The sequence below is a fragment of the Astatotilapia calliptera genome, chromosome 23 (assembly GCF_964374335.1).
Source record: "Astatotilapia calliptera chromosome 23, fAstCal68.1, whole genome shotgun sequence".
NCBI classification, from domain to species: domain Eukaryota; kingdom Metazoa; phylum Chordata; class Actinopteri; order Cichliformes; family Cichlidae; genus Astatotilapia; species Astatotilapia calliptera.
Window position 1 is genome coordinate 13,434,650 of NC_137443.1, and position 13,291 is coordinate 13,447,940.

The window sequence follows — 13,291 nt, forward strand, 5'->3', positions numbered from 1 at the left end:
TGTTTTACTTTGAAGGTCAGACTTCTGTTGTGTCCTTTTTTAGTTTTACTTTTTTCCTCTCTTGGGTAATCAGTCCACTGTGTATATATAGTCCCGTGTTCCACTTTGGAATTTTTATTTTTTTATTTTTTTGTGGCTTCTTATTGTTTTGGATTGTGTTTTATCTCTTCGACTTTGCTGTTTTTGGATTTGATTATCAGATACTAAATTGCATCGTTCCTAGGAATATTCTGTTTCAGGCATCTGACATTTGGATCGGCACACATCACATGGTGACACATGTAGATGGTTATTTGTCAGTGACACAGCACTATTACCTCAATATAGATGTCAGCTGCTCTGTTTCACTAACAATGGAACTGATCTCATTTAGTGACTTGTAGTTCTAGTTCAGATATTACAGAAATGCCTGGAAAACATGGAGAAATTCCTCTTTTATGTTTCACAAGCAAGTAAAACATCTAATTGCATCATAACTTCTTTATTCATCATTGAGACAGGCTTCTAGAACCTCACATTTATATTAAAAAATTAACAAATTGTAGACACACTGTTGATTACTTTATTGAATTTTTTTACCGGGTTTAAAAATATACAAAGACTGCTTGATAATAAATCAAATAAACCTATACAAACACTAACTAACTTAAAAAAAATCTGTGTTTCACAGATTTGTGCTTGCATCATATCAATACTTGATGTACATATAGTGTAAATGAGTAATACAGTTTATCCCCTGGGTAAAATTACTGACGATAACAAGAAGCTTTGCAGCCAGCAGTAAATCACCAACCTTTGTCCTTGTTATGAAACAAGTCCAATCTTTGTGTTATCTTACTATAAGTTTTGCAGATAGTCACTGTCCTGTAAAAGCTCTTGCTCTGCTTTTTTCAGTACAAGAGACTCTCTTATGTTTCGTTAGAACAACATCAGTGATGAAAGTTACACTTTACAGTTCAAGGAAACATTTGTTTACACCCTTAGACAAGGCGTGAAGTGAAAGTAAACACTGATCCACGGACATCAGAGGGTTAAAGAGCACCAAGCAGAGCAGGTTTGTGTCAGCAGCAGCAGTCTTCAGGCTCCACGACCTCGTGTTATCTCCATTTTTACCTCTAAAAGATTCACTGAGTACCTGTCAGCACTCTCTGTCAATCAGTAACCTCTGTACTCCATAGTTACATTTATCTATAGGCAATGTTTTTTCTATATAAGTAAATTCGGTGGAGCCGGTATTTGGAGGGTGTTCACTGCTGCTTTTCTGCTTTAGTGAAAATATTTGGACCAAAGGAAGATCACAGCACATGTACGAGCATAGTTCAGTGTGTACACACTGGCGTTGTTTGTGACATCGGTTGAGGTGTTTCACTTTAAGCAAAAAATAGTAAAGCTCAGAAATTACTTGCCTTAGAAATAATTCCTTGATGTAAATGGCAAAGAATTAGGGGAGATGTCATTTGTCTAAAACACTTGTCTGACACAAGTGACTTTGGTCTTTTGTAGCACTGAAATAAAAATAATAATTCTGTAATGAAAACATTACAGCTTAGGAACACATTTTATTACTGCACCCAAGTCATAGATGCAAACTGGAACCATTTAATAGAGAAACCCCAGAAGCCAGAGTAACTAAGGAATTATTTTCACCTTTATACATCACATTATATTCTTGTTCCTCTTGCAGAGAGATCGTATGCTGTGCATGTTGAAGGACTCCTGCTAAGGACAATCCGTGTCCACAGTCCATGTCTACAAGCAAGAGCTGAAAAACTTCAGCACCCAGTTTTTCTTTTTATAATTTAAATGATTACAGCACATAAACGGCAATTAAAAGTCTCTTTTTTTCCAATAAACTTTATTTCAAGTGGTTAAGAAAGATCAAAGGAAAACCTCAGAATCATACGTTTTTTAACAAAGAGGACAAAAATGCAGGAGAATGACAGAAAGTCGACTTAAACACACACAGGACTGACAGCGTTTACTATTATTACTATTTTCATTTCCTTTGTAAACACAAGAATAATTGGATTTTTATTTACATTTTAAAAAAAAGTTGAAGGACTATATGCAGCAATCTCGTTTTCAACTATAGTCCATCCATCCTTTTCCACTTATCTGGGTCTGGGTCTAAGTGGACACTGAGGGATTCTGCAGCTGACAGCATGTTCTGGAGGAGCATTCTCTTTGCTTTGAGCACTTCTGTCTCACCCTATATATAAAGACCAAAATTCGAGACAGTTTTATATTAGAAATATATATTCTGCACAAACAAGATGTAAAATATGACCAAAGTGAGAAGAATGAGAGCTGTGGTGGTGCTCAGGTCACCATTGGTCCTTTCTTTGTGGAGTTTGCATGTTATGTTCTGATTGAGGCAGTTAAAGTGACTAACCTGTCTAGTATGAATGAATGAATGAATGAATGAAGCTTTAAAGTATATATTCCAAAAATGACAGATTCTGTTACCAAATATTCCTCGTTTTTCAATTTAAGTGTAGTTAGTTTTATAAGTTTACGGTGTCATTCTGTTCTAGCGTTTAATTTGTGTTGTCTGAAGGGTCTCCGCTGGGCTTTGATCCCGGTGATAAGGTTGTTTAATGACCGCTTGCTGTCCGTGGCAGCCGGTGACGCGTCGCATGGAGCGGAAGAGGAAGCAGAGAGAGGCCGACGTCCTGTTGGTAGTTAGCCGCCGCCGCTGCTCTCGGGAGTTTTTTTTTTCTTCACGGCTATGATTGACAGAGGCAGCAGAGGTTTACACGGGCATGTCCGCACACTTGCTCGTTTGTTATCGTAACAGAAAGACGTGCAGCATGGCGACTGAAGCCGGAGCCCAGAGCTGTCGCCAGAGGAGGAGACGGAGAGCTGCCTGCGTGGGGCTCCTGAGGATCTTATTTATTGCTTTTATTCACACGACGCGGGCGAATAAACAAGGTTTGGAACTTAGCTTTAGCAGGAGCTAACTTCCGCAGACATCTCACCAAGTGTGTGCTGTGGTTAGCGCTACCTTTGCGGGCCGACTTTACACCAGCTCGGTGCTAACAGCGACCCAGCAGTGCTGAATTATTATTAAACGCTAACAGAGAGCAGGCTGTGTTTAAACTGACAAAGAACTGCCGTTAGTTAGCCAAATGTATTTGGCCTTACTCTGGACGTTAGCTTCGTCTGTAGCATGTTGTCATTCTTTCCTTATATGGCTTAGTTGGGCTAATAATTTACCTGTGAGATATGACAGGGTTTACAGCCTCGGCTAGCCCTAGAGCTGGCTCAGAGGAGCCTCTGGGTGAGCTTGAAGCACAGACAGAGGGGAGTTGTAGGGGACAAGCTGCCCAGCAGTACTTCCTCATACCGGGCTCAGTGAGGAAAAGCCTCGACTGTTTGTTTGATTGGGCTCCAGCCGCTTGTTATCGATCTTCTGATCGTGTCAGGTCACTATGACTGGCACACAGCTGTCATCCAGGGCCAAGGTGGTCCGAGCTAGCCCTGAAACGCGCCCGTGAATTAGTCCACATGAACCTGGACCTCACAAGAAGTGCACTCAGGTGATTGTGTTACTTGTTGAGCAACTCTCAGAGCAGAGGTGTCAGACTCACAGTGGTTCATGGACCAAGCAAGAAAAAAAACATTGCGTAATGTTAATATTCAGGCTTTATGAAAAACAGCCCAAACGAAAGACACCACTTATTTTAAAAACTGGTAGATACTTGTTATATTATTATTTTTGTAGTTCATGGATGATGTATTGAGAAAACGGGTGTACTTTTAGACCCGTTTTCCCCGGGGACAATTTGAGCTTTGTATCTCTGTCCAAATTCACGAGTCATCCTCTGTATATTACAGTATATTGCACTCTTTATAAATAAATAATACAAGTACTTAACGTCTTTGTAATTCAATCAGCTCGTCTAGGTCGAGAAATCTAGAAATACTAAAAGTTTTCCCGTGTGAAACATTTTACAGATAATTTGTGTTGCTGTTTTGCTTATTCAATGACTTCACTGCAGTTTTCACACTCGGCACTGGATTTGGGCTCGCCCTGTAACAACATTATTTTGGTTAAAATGATTCAGAATCACAGTTACAATCACATTAACAAATATAATCCACCATTTTTTTTTAGTTGATGTTGTGATTTTGATTTGTGACTACAAACTCTGGGGAATAATGGATTTGTTCACCAACAAGTTGTAGTTCAACTAAAATGAATTTCTAACTAACATTTAATTATTTTTTTGCTGCCTGAAATGTTCCTATAGATCTGTGATAATGCCTCACACTCCAGTAATGCACTTGAATGAATTCACGAGTTATTTAGCAACTCTTAGAGTCTGACTTCATCTTGTCATGCTTTTTACCAACAGTGCAAACTGAGTCAGCTGATTAAATTTAGGCTGTTCGCATATCAGAGGTTCACTACAACATTATTGTGGTCAAACTGACTCACAATCACATTTTTTAAAATTGGAGTAAGCCTGCTCGATCGTGACAATATTAGAATCTCAATTTCGGTAGATATTGTAATCGAATTTTTTTTCATTATGATTATTCATTAATTTGATAAGTATCATGCAAGTTTTTACCGAGTATTTCCTCAAACTTTAAACATAATTCAACAGAAGAAGAAGAAGAGGAAAAACGGAGGGTGGCGATGGGTTCGGGGTCGTCCAGCTGGGAGTTAGAGCCTGTACGGGATTTGAAGACTACGAGTGATCCAGAGACAAAGGCGACCATTTCATTAATCCTCACAGAGGAAATGTTGAGTTCCCTTTCAGTCGATTCACTCGGTACAACACATAAGTATGGGATATCACGCCCTCGCGTGTCCTGGCTGAAGAAACCTTTATTCACGCCTTTACGGCAGATGACGTGTGATGACACGCGCAAGGCCCCGCCCGCACATATAGCCGCTGCCATCACCGTCATCCCTCAGTTCTTACGCTCTTCACCTCGCTGAGAACACCTCTGCTGAGTTGGGCTAGCTAGCTACTGCTAGTTAGCTCCGTTGTCTGCCAACTTGAACCTAGCTTAACTGCCCCTGTTGGTGTTAGCCTCCACCGCCCAGCTGGTGCGTAGGCTGCCCGCGGAGCGCTATTTTCAAGTTTTTCTTGTGCAGCGTTTCGCTTTGCGTTTTGGGAATGGACTCCAAACCGAAGCGAGCAAAGCAGAAATCTTCTGTTCGCCCCTGTCCTCAGGGATGTGGTTTCTCTTTGCACGACAGCGACCAGCACGATGCCTGCCCTGTCTGCCTGGGGATCGTCCACGCTAGGAGAGCGTTGACGGAGCCCGAAGCTTGTGCGTTTTGTCGCCAGCTCCGACGCTCGACCCTGGAAAGACGGGTGACGTTTGTGGAAAGAGTGCTGGGACGCTCGGCTGTCGCACGGCATGACCCTCTTCTTTCCGAGTCTGGAGCCCCGGCTTCGTCCGAGTCCGACGACGAAAATTTTCAGGTCGATGTCCCCGCGATTAGCTGGGCTGACCACATGGAATACGTTGACGGGTTAGCCGATGACGGACCGGAACCATGCAGGAGCGCTGACGGGCTTCAGCCTGGGTTGAAGCCCGCCAGCGCTCCCCAGGAAGACGATGACGTGCTGGACATCGGCCTGGACATCCATGGTTTGTCGGAGGATGAGCAGGAGAGCTCATTGTCGACCCAATATGCCGCCGCTGCTGCGCCGGTCGGCCACGATGACACCTCTCTTTTCTCCCTGTTTCGCCGTGCCGCTGAGAAGCTGCAGGTGGACTGGCCCTCTCCTCCACCAGCTCGGAAGCCGTCGCGGTTTGCGGGTTTTTTCCTTCCACCGGAGCCCGCAACGGCCAAAAACTGCCTCCCCATGTTCCCAGACTTTCTCTGCGAGCTAACAGCGTCATGGGACAAACCTCTGTCTACCCGCGTCACTGTGCCCGGCTATGGACAGTACATGGAATTGGACGGCGCCGAGGGAGCTGGTTTAGCTAACCCACCCCCTATGGAGCCGTCTCTGGCTGCTTATCTGGCCCCGTCCCATAACCATGGTGTCGGTGGCCCCGCAACTCTGCCGTCCAAGCACTGCAGATTCTCGGCCTCGCAGCTGGAGAAGATTTATCGGGCTCAGGCCGGCACCGCTCGAGCCATGAGCTCCGTCACCATGCTCCAGACGTACCAAGCAATGTGCCTGGCGGAGCTTGGATCGCTGGTTCCGGAGGACAGCCCGCTGTCACCTCTTCTTAACGAGGTTAGAGTCACCACGGATTACATCCTCCGTGCGTCTCGCTGTGCAGCGCTCTCCCTGGGCAGAGGGATGGCTTCGACAGTGGTGGCGCAGAGGCACCTGTGGCTGACCCTCTCCGACGTCCCTGATAGAGACAGAGCTGTGTATCTGGACGCACCAGTGTCTGCGGCTGGGTTATTCGGACATTCACTTGAAGCCATTCAGGCTAGATTCGATCTGAGGAAGAAGCAGACGGAAGCTCTGCGCGACATCATCCCCAGACGCCAGCCCCAGCCCAAGCCCACTGCTAGCTCTCACAGGCCCGCCGCTCCTCTGACAGCTGGCAAGAGACCGGCGCCCACTGCTGGAGTGGGAGGGCCGCCGGCGAGAGCACGTACTCCGGCCCGAGCTCCACGCCAGTCGGCCTGGGGCAAAGGCCCTCCCCCGGGCCCCCGACGGGACCCGACGCCCAGGAGGAAGAAGCCTCAGCCCTCCTAGCTGTGATTGCGAGTGGGGAAGGGATCCGGCAGCAGGGAGACGCTGCTCTTACCCCTCTGTTGCCGCACAAGAGGTGCCGCTTAAGTTCTGTTCAGGTTGTCAGCCCCAGAAGGCGCTGCACTTCCCTATCGCGGTCTCCCAAGCACATAACCCCTGCACACGGTTCAGATGTGTTGAATGTTCAAGCGACCACATCGAGTGTTCCCGCTGTTTTTCATTGTTATGCCCCGGAAAAGGTGCACCCAACAAAATGTATAAATGTACATGTTCCCATGTTGCAATCAATAAAGAGTGTTGTTTACTCTCAAACAATCTCAAATGCTCAACCTGCAGGCGAAATGAGCCAGGTCAGGCAGGGGATGCAGTCCCCTGCAGACACACTGGGGGGCGACGGCGCCCCGCCGTCAGTGCTGCAGGCCAGCCGGCTGGCTGCTCACTTCCCTCAGTGGCGCGCTTGCGCCCCCTCTCCGTGGGTGCTGCAAACCGTTGCCATGGGTTACCGGTTGCAGTTCCGGGTCAAGCCGCCTCGTTTCCAAAGAGTCGTGAACACGATTGTCAACCCCGAGGCAGCCTTGGTACTCAGAGAGGAAATACAGGCGCTATTACAGAAGAGAGCAATACGGGTGGTCCCCGCTTCGGAGACGGACAAAGGTTGGTACAGCCGTTATTTTGTCATTCCGAAGAAAGGGGGAGGGCTTCGTCCCATCCTCGACCTGCGAGTCTTGAACACGTACCTGCGAACGTACAGGTTCAGGATGCTAACACTCAGACAGCTCCTGAGTGCAGTCGGCCCGGGAGATTGGTTTGCGACAATCGATCTAACAGATGCTTATTTTCATGTCGCTATACACCCGAAACACAGGCAGTTTCTGAGGTTTGCATTCGAGGGCGTAGCCTACGAATACCTAGTGCTGCCGTTCGGGCTGTCGCTCGCTCCCCGCACCTTTACGAAATGTGCCGAGGCAGCGCTAGCGCCCCTCAGGAAGAGGGGCATCCGCATCTTGGCCTACCTGGACGACTGGGCTCTCGTGGCTTGCTCCAGAGAACAGGCGGAGACGCAGCTGTCGCGGGTTCTGTCACACATTCAGACACTGGGGTTCTCTGTGAACTTTCAGAAGAGCTCGCTAATCCCAGGTCAACAGATCGCTTTTCTCGGTCTGGAAATATGCTCTCTTTCCAGCCGCGCACGGTTGTCAGAGCACAGAGTGGCCGCGTTTCATCGCTGCCTCGCTCAATTTCAGCTGGGACGCAGACTGCGTTTCCAGACGATATTGCGCTTGTTGGGCATGATGGCATCTATGATCGCCGTAGTGCCGCTTGGGCTGTTGAAAATGAGAGCGTTTCAACGCTGGACTCTCTCTCACCGTTTGTGTGCTTCGCGTCACCTCCGGAGGAGGCTGCCGGTGACTGCGTCTTGCATGCTAGCTCTCCGTCCTTGGAGGGAGCCCGGGCTACTGCACCAGGGCTCTCGGATTGGGAGGGTGTTGTTTCGCAAGGTGGTGTCCACAGATGCTTCCCTAAGTGGGTGGGGAGCGCTGTGCGAGGGTGCGTCAGTGAGAGGGATCTGGTCCGCGGCTCAGCGCCAGCTGCACATCAACCACTTAGAGCTGTTAGCAGTGTTCTTAGCTCTAAAGCGTTTCCGTCCAGTCCTGCAGGGCCAGCATGTCTTAGTCAGGACGGACAATTCAACAGTGGTGTCTTATATAAACAGGCAGGGAGGAACACGCTCTCTTCCCCTGTTGCAGCTGTCTCGCTCTCTGCTGTTATGGTGCAGTGTTCATTTTCTGACTCTAAGAGCCACCCATGTCCCGGGCCACCTGAACCTGGGGCCGGACCTTCTCTCCAGGGGGGGTCCTCTGGTGAGAGAATGGAGGTTACACCCTTCAATAGTGGCTCAGATTTGGGATCTATTTGGCGAGGCGCAAATAGATCTTTTTGCTTCCAGGGTGAATGCTCACTGCCCCCTGTACTTCTCCATAATCGACCACGATGCACCCTTGGGCTTGGACGCGCTAGCGCACCAATGGCCAGACGTGCTCCTGTATGCATTTCCCCCAGTGGAAATGATATCTCCAATTCTGGAGAGGGTGCGTCGGCATTCCCTCTCTCTGATCCTGGTGGCCCCTTGGTGGCCCGCGAAGTCGTGGTATGCAGAAATAATCAGCCTGCTTGCAGCAAGTCCTTGGCAGCTTCCTCTCCGCAGGGATCTCCTCTCTCAGGCGGGGGGGGAAGTGTTTCATCCGCGCCCGGATCTGTGGCACCTTCATGCTTACCTGCTGAGAGGTTAAACTTGGTTGCTAAGGGTCTGCCACCTAGTGTGGTAGCGACGATTCAGAGCGCCAGGGCCTCGTCTACTAGGGGCTTGTACGCTTACAAATGGCGAGCCTTCGAGCGATGGTGCCAGGACCGCCACACTCTCCCATTTCAGTGCTCTATTGTGGATGTTTTAACATTCCTGCAGGAGCTGTTGGATAAAGGCCTTTCGTTTTCGACGATCAAGGTTTATTTAGCGGCTATATCTGCTTGTCATATCGGTTTTGACGGGGTGACACCAGGTGCGCATCCCCTCGCCGTGCGTTTTCTGAAAGGGGTTCGCCGGCTGAGGCCCGTGCTTAAGTCCAGTGTCCCGGCTTGGGACTTGTCTTTGGTGCTGGAGGCCCTTTGTGGCCCTCCGTTTGAACCCGTTGAGTCGGTAGATATGAAACTTCTTTCGTATAAGACCGCATTACTTCTCGCTTTGGCCTCGGCGAAGCGAGTGGGGGACCTTCATGCGCTGTCTGTGCATCCTGCCTGCACACAGTTTTCTCCTGATGGCCGCAAGGTCGTATTGCGTCCGAATGCCGCCTATCTTCCCAAGGTCATGCCTGCATCTTATAGTTCAATGGAGTTTGAGTTGCTGAGCTTTTGCTCCCCTCCTTTTGAATCTGAGGAGCAGAGGAGGGTGCATTCTCTTTGTCCGGTGCGTGCGCTACGCACCTACATTGAGCGCACTCGGGATGTGCGTTTGTGTGACCAGTTGTTTGTCTGCTTCGCTAATCCGAATAGGGGTAGAGCTCTGTCCAGACAGAGGCTGTCCCACTGGATTGTAGAAGCTATCTCGCTGGCATACAGCACCGGAGGTTTTGCGTTGCCCCACGGGGTGGGAGCTCATTCCACCAGGGGGATGGCGACCTCATGGGCTCTTTTTAGAGGGGTGCCTGTGGCTGATATTTGTGCAGCGGCTAATTGGGCGTCGCCGCACACTTTTGTGCGGTTTTATCGGTTGGACGTTACAGCCCCTTCGGTGGCTCATGCTGTCCTTTCTGCTGGGTCTACCACTCACTAAGGATGTGGTGGTCCCGTTCCGGTTCGGTGGCTGCTCTGCGGGGCGTGTATATAGGTCCCATACTTATGTGTTGTACCGAGTGAATCGACTGAAAGGGAACGATTAGTTATGTCTATAACTTCTGTTCCCTGAAGGAGAGGAACGAGGTACAACACAGGGTGGCCCCACTGAGCAGTTGGCTCGGTGAAGAGCGGCTATCGAACTGAGGGATGACGGTGATGGCAGCGGCTATATGTGCGGGCGGGGCCTTGCGCGTGTCATCACACGTCATCTGCCGTAAAGGCGTGAATAAAGGTTTCTTCAGCCAGGACACGCGAGGGCGTGATATCCCATACTTATGTGTTGTACCTCGTTCCTCTCCTTCAGGGAACAGAAGTTATAGACATAACTAATCGTTTTACTTCCTCTGCATCGACCTTGTTGACTGAACGCTCTCTTTTATTCAGCTGAACTCAACAGTGAGTTTGCATTTTTAGTAGGGCTGCCACGATTTGTCGACTAGTCACGATTACGTCGACTATCAAAATCGTCGACGACTGATTTAATAGTCGACGTGTCGTTTGAAGCTTTGTAAGATCGCAAAAGACGCAGGAATAATAGCAGGATTTAAGAGTGTAATAACGGACTGAAACAGAAGATGGCAGCACAGCATGTACAAGGATGCCAGCTGCCGTTAAACCCCGAAGAAGAAGAAGCAGCTGTGTCCCAGAATTCATAGCGCGGCCCAGCTTAGTTTCCAACAATGGCGGTAGCTAGTTAGTTTTAATATTACTCTTATTATTCTTTCTGGGTCACAAAATAAACGTTTAACATATTTTCAGGCGAGAATGTAGCTGTGTAAACCTCAAATATCGGCTCAGTTTATCAGGACACCACATATTTTCAAAAGTGCTCCGACGTTTTCGGAGACGTCTGTTACCCACTAGCTCGATAGCTAGCCGGGGGCTAGGTCACTAGCGCCGTGAGATCACCGGACTCCCGGCAAATTGTTTTCAAACCCACCGCCGTCTTTCGCGACTCAGGTTAAATATATATGAGTCACTTAGATAAATTAAAAATGTTGTTGTTTGGCTTTTTTTTTTTTTGTATTTTATTTGTTCCTGAGTAAATCGGTTTGGCTGAGATTAAAGTTATAGTTTTTACACAGCTGAATAAACGTCAAGCAGACAGCTGATTATCAGAAGTGTGAGATGCTGGAGAATATACTCCGGTGTCCTGTTATATTTTAGATAGCAAGGAGTTTATTAAACTTTACCGAAACAATCTGCAAATTTCATTAAAATTGAATAAACTATCATCTTGTCTTTAATTTTAGTTAGCACCTTAAAAGCTTAAAGCTGTAAGCTAATGATAGTTATATAAGAGCAGATGCTGCTGGTGCAATAAGCTGTAGTTTTACGTCCAGTGGATGATGATCTGATTAGTCGACTAATCGCATAAATAATCGGTGACTAGTCGACTATCAAAATAATCGTTTGTGGCAGCCCTAATTTTTAGGGAGGGGAAAAGGGTGTGATTTGATTTATAACAGGAGCAAAAGTGAGAGCGTTGCATCAAAAACAAACTTCACGATGTAACAATTTTACCCTTTGTTTAGTATTCATGATTATTTAGCATCATCTTTTAGACAGTTAAGCTCTGGATAGGTTTAAATGGTCCTTCCCCAGGGTCATCCACAGAAACCTTTGAGTTTTACTACCTTTAGATCATTTTTGTTTGTTCCACAGATGAAGTGGCCGTGAAATTTTACCTTTCTGATTCAAACGCCCGGTGTAGATCTAGGAATTATGATTTTTAAGGATAATTTTTTGCATGACACATCAGTAGAGACAGGAAAGCAGGGAGAGTAGTGGGTAACGCCATGCAGGGACTTGAACCCCAGCCCTTGCAATAGCTTCTGGAAAATGAGTCACCTGCTCAATCAGGTGAGCTACAATATGACCTTGAGGAATGATTTTCTTTCCTCTGGAATAAAGCTGGCATCTCCAAACCAAAGATAGAAATGCATTTTGTTGAAAGGTTTGAGTAATTGCTGTCTTTACTGCAGTTTTTTTCATACTTTGTACACCATCCATGAGGCTGAATAGGCTGTTTTGGTGTGGATGGATCTAATCCTGACCCTTTGTTCACCTTAGCTGGAGCTGAACTAAACAGCGGCGAGTTTGAGCTCCTAGGGCGAGAGAAACGGACACGATTGAATAACAACACAAGAAAAACAACGAGAGCTTTGTAGCTAAAGTTAAACGCTAAGAAGTTATCTTTCTATCGTGACTGTTTTAGGTAAGAAAGTTGAGAGAGGGGAAAAAAATATATACTCGACAGCTTCTCGCTTTCATGTTCTCTTATCTAACCGATCTACTCGATTCAGACATTGATCTGTCTGTAATCTGGAGGTGGTGAGGCAGTGGCTATGACAGACACGTCAATGTCACTGTGCAGCAAATAAGACAGAATTTGCATGTAGATTTACATAAATGGCTTAGAAGTGTTGTTGTGTTTTTGTTTTGTTTTTTTGTTAAAGACTGGCGTCCTCTACGTGGAAACATCAGCATGTCTGCCTGCAAAGTACTGTTCACTCTCGTACCAGTTTCACTGCTTGTTTCTCCGGGTGTCCATTCTGAGACGATTTCAAGAGCTCCTGACAAACTCGTAAGCTTAGGACGCCGAGAACTAAAGCGGTGGAGTTTCATGTAAAAATCTGATGCCATGGAGTCTTGCATCTCTACCAATGCCACATCATCCTTGTGGACCACAGACTGGTGACACTGTATAATGAAACACCCACAGAGGTGTTGCCGGTGCTATTCCTGCCAGTCAAATGGCGACATCCACCCCTTTTTCAAGCCACTGTAAAGACATATAATTTTAACAGACAGTGAGCACGGCATACTGAGCTGAGGTTGGTTTTACTCTGCTGTAGAGATGGGATTGAGCTTAACATTTTTTATTTAGGACTTAAAGGATGCAGGACATCTGAGTGATTCGGTTTAATTTTGTGCAGACGTGTATTCAGAGCTTGAGACTTTCATTATTTGTTAGCTTTTTTTCGTGATGTACAGCAGGAAGTGTAGCTTTTTCACACCTCTGCTCAGCCTGATGTTGGCTGTGTCTCATCGGCTCAATGAAACATTTCACAACTGTGAAATGTTTCTTAACTGCTTAGATCCCCTGATTCTGCTCAGATATTTGAATTTAAAACCTACATTGTAGCTTGCAGGGTGTTATTAAACGTAGCAGTTAGTTGAACGTAACAATTACGCTTGCCGACAGTGAGCTGTGA

At 47.0% G+C, this 13,291-nt stretch overlaps 1 protein-coding gene and 1 long non-coding RNA gene across 3 annotated transcripts in view; one reads left to right on the forward strand and one right to left on the reverse strand.

Moving 5' to 3' along the window:
• Positions 1-1,952: 1,952 nt before the first annotated feature.
• LOC145424275 (uncharacterized) lies at positions 1,953-3,547 on the reverse strand. Its single transcript, XR_013905296.1, has 2 exons — positions 3,217-3,547; positions 1,953-2,209 (listed from the first exon to the last, which is right to left on the reverse strand). It is a non-coding gene; the product is annotated as an uncharacterized LOC145424275 (long non-coding RNA).
• The window catches only part of tmem131 (transmembrane protein 131), a 48,649-nt gene continuing 37,374 nt past the window's right edge, over positions 2,017-13,291 (forward strand). For both annotated transcript variants that reach the window (XM_026157938.2, XM_026157939.2), the window contains exon 1: positions 2,017-2,931. In XM_026157938.2, coding sequence (XP_026013723.2) covers positions 2,763-2,931 — 169 coding nt within the window. In that variant the 5' untranslated portion in view covers positions 2,017-2,762. The remainder of the gene's footprint in view (positions 2,932-13,291) is intronic.